The sequence below is a fragment of the Amblyomma maculatum genome, chromosome 8, assembly GCF_055883805.1.
Source record: "Amblyomma maculatum isolate TAMU_Amacu chromosome 8, ASM5588380v1, whole genome shotgun sequence".
Classification (NCBI taxonomy): Eukaryota; Metazoa; Arthropoda; class Arachnida; order Ixodida; family Ixodidae; genus Amblyomma; species Amblyomma maculatum.
The window spans coordinates 44,292,371-44,297,416 of NC_139351.1; the positions used below are offsets into that span (position 1 = coordinate 44,292,371).

Here is a 5,046-nt window from a genome sequence, read left to right on the forward strand (position 1 = left end):
TATATATTGCGACAGCATTGTGAAACGTGTTTTGCCTACGTGGCTTATTACATTCATGTCGTTGAGCACTGATGCCTTAAGTCATACAGATATGGTCCTTTAAGACGCAATCTCCAGCGAATAGACGTTTTCTGGCTTCGTGCTAGCCAGGCAGGCTGGGTAAGTCGAGAGTACAGCATTACAATCAACCTAAGTTCACTTCGAGTCTACTCGAAGGACATAAATAATTGGATTCCGCCACAATAGCTTTGGACAGTTCGGCTTGTTCAGACTTAGTTATAAATGCTGCTCTTGTTACTAGCTTCATAATAACGGAATAATGAAATACCAGTTCATAAACTTCGGACCATTATTTTGACTATGGCGTACTCTTTCCACCATCGCATCGATTGTCGAGGAAGCGAAATATATTGCAGCGGCAGTGATCAACATAATTTTTGCAATCAATAGGTAATCAAGAACAATACCCCAATGAGAAGATGAGTGTACAGTAATTTCTAAATCGTACTCGATTAGTCGTTTTCTCATAGCGTCATAGACCAGCAGCTCTTAACAAACCGTTTGTTTCTCGAAATGTATCAGCGACTAACTGAAAAAAAGCTCACACAAAGAATGTTTTCTTCTGCAGGCAAAATCGCCGCCCCCTGGACCAAGTAAGCCAAAACACGGCACGCTCAAAAGTACGGCAGCTATCGTATTCTTCCTCTTCGTCACCGCCATGGTCGCCACGATCCTCTTCTACCTTGTCCATAACAAGACTAAACATCGCGCCGTTCCTGAAATTTGCGCCACTAGAGCCTGCTTGGATCACTCACTTGGGCTAGGCATAAAACAAGACAACAGCCGAAAAGCCTGCGAAGATTTTGGCCAGTTCGTGTGCTCCGGATGGCTGCATAACGACACTCGGCCTAGTGTCTCCACGGCACTTTTTCGCTTAGCGCAGTGGCTACGGGAACGGAAACACCTTCGCGAAGACCCCAGTCGTCCCGTAACGAAAGGCGTGAGACTGATGATGGACGCTTGTCTTCGCCTCGAAGGCACCACGGCAGACATCGACGATTCGGAAAACATAATTGAATTCATGAGCAAGGAATTGTTCCCATGGCTGCTAGACTCCACGGATGCTCGGCTTGGTGACCCAGACGATTATTCAGTACCGCTGAGGGCTTTGGTCAACCTGGCCGCCCTGTGGGTCACGCCATTGTGGTTCTTCGTTGAGCTCGTCGAGCCCTGGCATGGCACCGCCCAACGAAGGTCAGTGTCCATGAGCCCATCTTTCGCACCATACATTTCCAAAGTGATCAACAGAGAGGTTAATAAGTACAACTTCTATGAATCCGTCGTCGCCCTATTTTTATCCGGCACCTTTCGAGAAAAAGCCTTGCCCGCATTCATTGAGTTCGCAATGGCAAGCGTTGAAATTCAGAGCTGTATCTTCGGAAACCTCTCGCTCACGTTCATTGACACACATCCAAAACCTCGGTTTCTGGTCATTCGCCAGTTACCAGCATTAGTGCCTAAACTCCAAGCCCGTGACTGGGTCGATGCCTTCCAATCCGCATTTAACGTGAAACCAGAGCTAACCGAAGAGGACACACTGGTCGCCACCAACGGCAATCTGTTCGACGTGATGCGCGTCCTTTTCGAATCGTACTCGGCCCGCGAGGTGACCTTCCACACAGCATGGTGGTTCATTCAGCTTCTCAGACCCATCGCAAGTAGCTCAGTACGAGGCCTCTTCTCGAAGCACCCGCTGTCTGATTACTACTACCCGATGGCTTGCGGTATAAACGCTGCCACCGTGTACATGCTCCTTTTCTCTGGCATCGACGACCGCGTATTCCCCAAAGATCACAGGCTTATAGTTAATAAAATTTTGAGCAATCTGCATATGACTGCGCTGGCTGAAGTCAGCTCCTGGTCCACCCTGGACACGAAAGCAGTCCGTGCTGTCTCCTTGCGACTTCAGAACACCAGCACTATGATATGGCCACCCCAAGAATACATGACCAACAGGAGCCTTGAAGTCCTGTACGGACACGACCACGGAACGGCACAGAGTTTCTTCGAGCACTGGCGCAAGAGTCGTGAGCAGCTACAAAAGTCACCTGGGAGTGAAGAGTACCAGGCAAGCCTGCGGTTGTTCCAATTGCAGTCGGCACACATGGCTTCATACAACCCCGTGATGAACGTGATTTCCATCGCCGTGGCAGTTCTCGCAGCCCCGTACTACTCCGATGAAGGCACCGACGCCATGGCTTACGGAGGACTGGGATTCATGTACGCCATGCAGGTAACGTGAAGGAGCGAAACCTTAATACCAGGTTTGCATTCTCAATACGGGAGGGCTTGGCTGTTTACTAAATCAAGGAGTTAAAATGTAAGCTTAAAGAGAAACAGCGAACAGGACTGTTCCGTGCCTTGTATGTGTACCCTGTCCTCCCTACTCCTTCAGCTCATCGTTGAAATGACATGCAAGCGTAACCACACCTAAGCCGTTTGGCAATTCAAGAGCACCTTTAGAGCAGTATTCGGTGCGCTGAAACTATATCGTTTCATGGTACTGTTCTTTCGACTATACTAATGACTATAGTACTATGCGCAATGCGTATCGTGTAATGTTTTTATCATCTAGTCTGAGCGAAATATTCCTAAACTGGTTCTTTCCTGTTTTAGGACTGCTGTATTTGTATCATGATTTTTCGAACACGTTAATATTTTTCATTATATGTGCATACTGAGACAGTGATGAAGGCACTGTTCATTGGCATTGATCAGTTTCACAACAGCCCCGAGAACATTGCTGAAAGTGAATGAACTGGTATTTTAAACTCATCAGAGCGCTACCCTTGGTGTGTATTTGTAAGTGGAATAGAAACAGGCACAGAAATGCGTGATTAATCCTCCTTCCAGCGTACCGACGCCGTGTGCATCATAATGTTGCGAAAATAGGTGGTGTGATGTGTAGAGCCGTTGTAAAAATTACAGCGCGCAAGATTTTTGCTTCCAAGCTGTGTAATTGCTCTCGTAAAATATTCATGGAAGCCCAAATTCTCGCAGGGATGAGCTTAAAAGCCCACTGTCCACCCTCTGGTCGAAAATATTTTCTTTCCCGATGACTGTGACACTTCGCCCCCAGAACGCAAGGCCGCAAAATGTTTTTGAAAAGAGTAACTAATAACGCAGTTACAGCCACCGCAATCACCCGATTCTGTTGTGCTTCTCTCCAGTTCCGTTCCCTCGCAAATGTTTTTCACTCTCCTGCCTGAGGTCGTCTTGCCTCCGCAAGACAAATTCCCCTTCCTCCTCCGCGTTTGGCGGGAGGTGGGGCGTGGCACTCCGCATGCGCGAAAAAAAAAATGGGCGAGGGAGCGCGCTTCGCTGGAATCAGTCTGGCCGTGGCGAGGGAAAAGCGCGCAGCGAGCGGTAGACACCCATCCTTCACCCTCAGACAGCGAGACGAACCAATGGATGTCGTTCTCGACAAATACGTCATAGCTGCGGCTCGACGGGCCAGAGCAGGGAACGGGAAAGCTGGCTTCCCGAAGGAGAGCATGAGAGAGCTTTGATTTGTATTTTCGTTGCTTTGCGGCACGCGTGTCACTGTAGCATTTTGCAGAGACTATCTCCGGTACCTCATCGAAACACTGGGCTCCTTCGCTTAAAAGGTAGATTTGAAACCTTGGCGATGCATTATACGCCTCAGAGAGAGCTCCAGAAACACTCTGGGCAGTATAGTTTTGACAGAGGATGTAGATATGTCTGTGCGGCATTGACGCTCGTAATGAGAAAAACAAATGTTAGTCTGGCCCTTGCTACGTTAGCAGTGCTATCACGACCCCTGGGAAGATTCTGAATGCAAATAAAAGAACTTTGTGATCGCGTTCGTTTTTAAGCCACCTATACTTGAGATGACGTATTTAAGTATCGCTTAGAGGCAGAACTCTGAAGTGAAGCTACGATAGTAATGTTCAACAGGATAGTTAAGCGGGCGAGTTGGTGACACATTATCCAAAAAACAGCGCGAAAAAACGGGGACGAAAGGAAGAAACCACAGGAACAAGGGTTCGACCGAATCTCCCGTCAAGGAAGGGGACCTCGCAGCAACCAGGAAAAAAAAACAGCGCTTGTTCCTGTGGTTTCTTCCTTTCGTCCCCGTTTATTCGCGCTGTTTTTTTTTGTTTTGTTTTGTTTATTTTTAAGATAGTAATGTTAACCTGCAGTAATACAATGCTTTATTCCGTATCCGTCGCATGGACCCTCCCAGCTCGCCCGAACTATCAACGCGCTCACAATTCTGCTCAGCGATGATATGTCTCAGACCCCATGGACACCGTCTTTTGACACCGTTAACACTGACGAAGAGAGCACCCGAAACATCGGATCTCCCGGGCGAGCCCTGTGGGAGCTAGCCCGCTGCTCGTCCAACGTCACTTCCAGTAGCAACGTGACGGCTCTCTTCCCTCTCCTTCCGGCGCTGAAGATCGCGCACGCTGCCTACCTCCGGTTCCGTAGCAACGATCGGGACCTGCGCCTCCCGGGAATGGAGGAGTACAGCGCTGAGCAGGTCTTCTTCATCACAGCCTGCCACGTGACCTGCAGGGAGAGGAGTGACCGTCGCCGCGTGTCGCCCGAATGCACGGAAGCTGTGCGTAACTATGAACCGTTCGCAAAGGCCTTCTCCTGCCCCTCCGGGTCATCAATGAATCCCGAGCAAAAGTGCGCCTTTCTGTGACGGCGCAGCTTGTTGTTGCGTGAGGCACACCAAGATATTTGTGGAGAGCGGCGGGATCCCTTATGGAAGAAATAATTTTTACCGTATTTTTCAAAATTACCTTTTTTTAACAATCCGCGATGCGGGCTTTGTTTAAGCAGCTTTTTTTTTTCTTTCTTCATGTTTATAGTAGGTGTTGTCCCGTAATCCGCAACCAATGACAGAACTATTTTCTCAAAGGCGCTTACAGAATGTTGGCGTGCTTTGGACGCCGGCTTAAAGTTCTTGTCCGCGCGATACTTCAGTTTTGTATATTTGTACTGTTCAAAGCT

General features: G+C 48.5%; 1 protein-coding gene across 1 annotated transcript; it reads left to right on the top strand.

Moving 5' to 3' along the window:
- Positions 1-1,012: 1,012 nt before the first annotated feature.
- Positions 1,013-4,735, top strand: LOC146181075 (membrane metallo-endopeptidase-like 1). Its single transcript, XM_084575698.1, has 2 exons — positions 1,013-2,293; positions 4,268-4,735. Exons 1-2 carry the CDS (start codon positions 1,013-1,015, stop codon positions 4,733-4,735), a joined length of 1,749 nt encoding a protein of 582 aa, XP_084431824.1.
- The last annotated feature ends 311 nt before the right edge of the window (positions 4,736-5,046 follow it).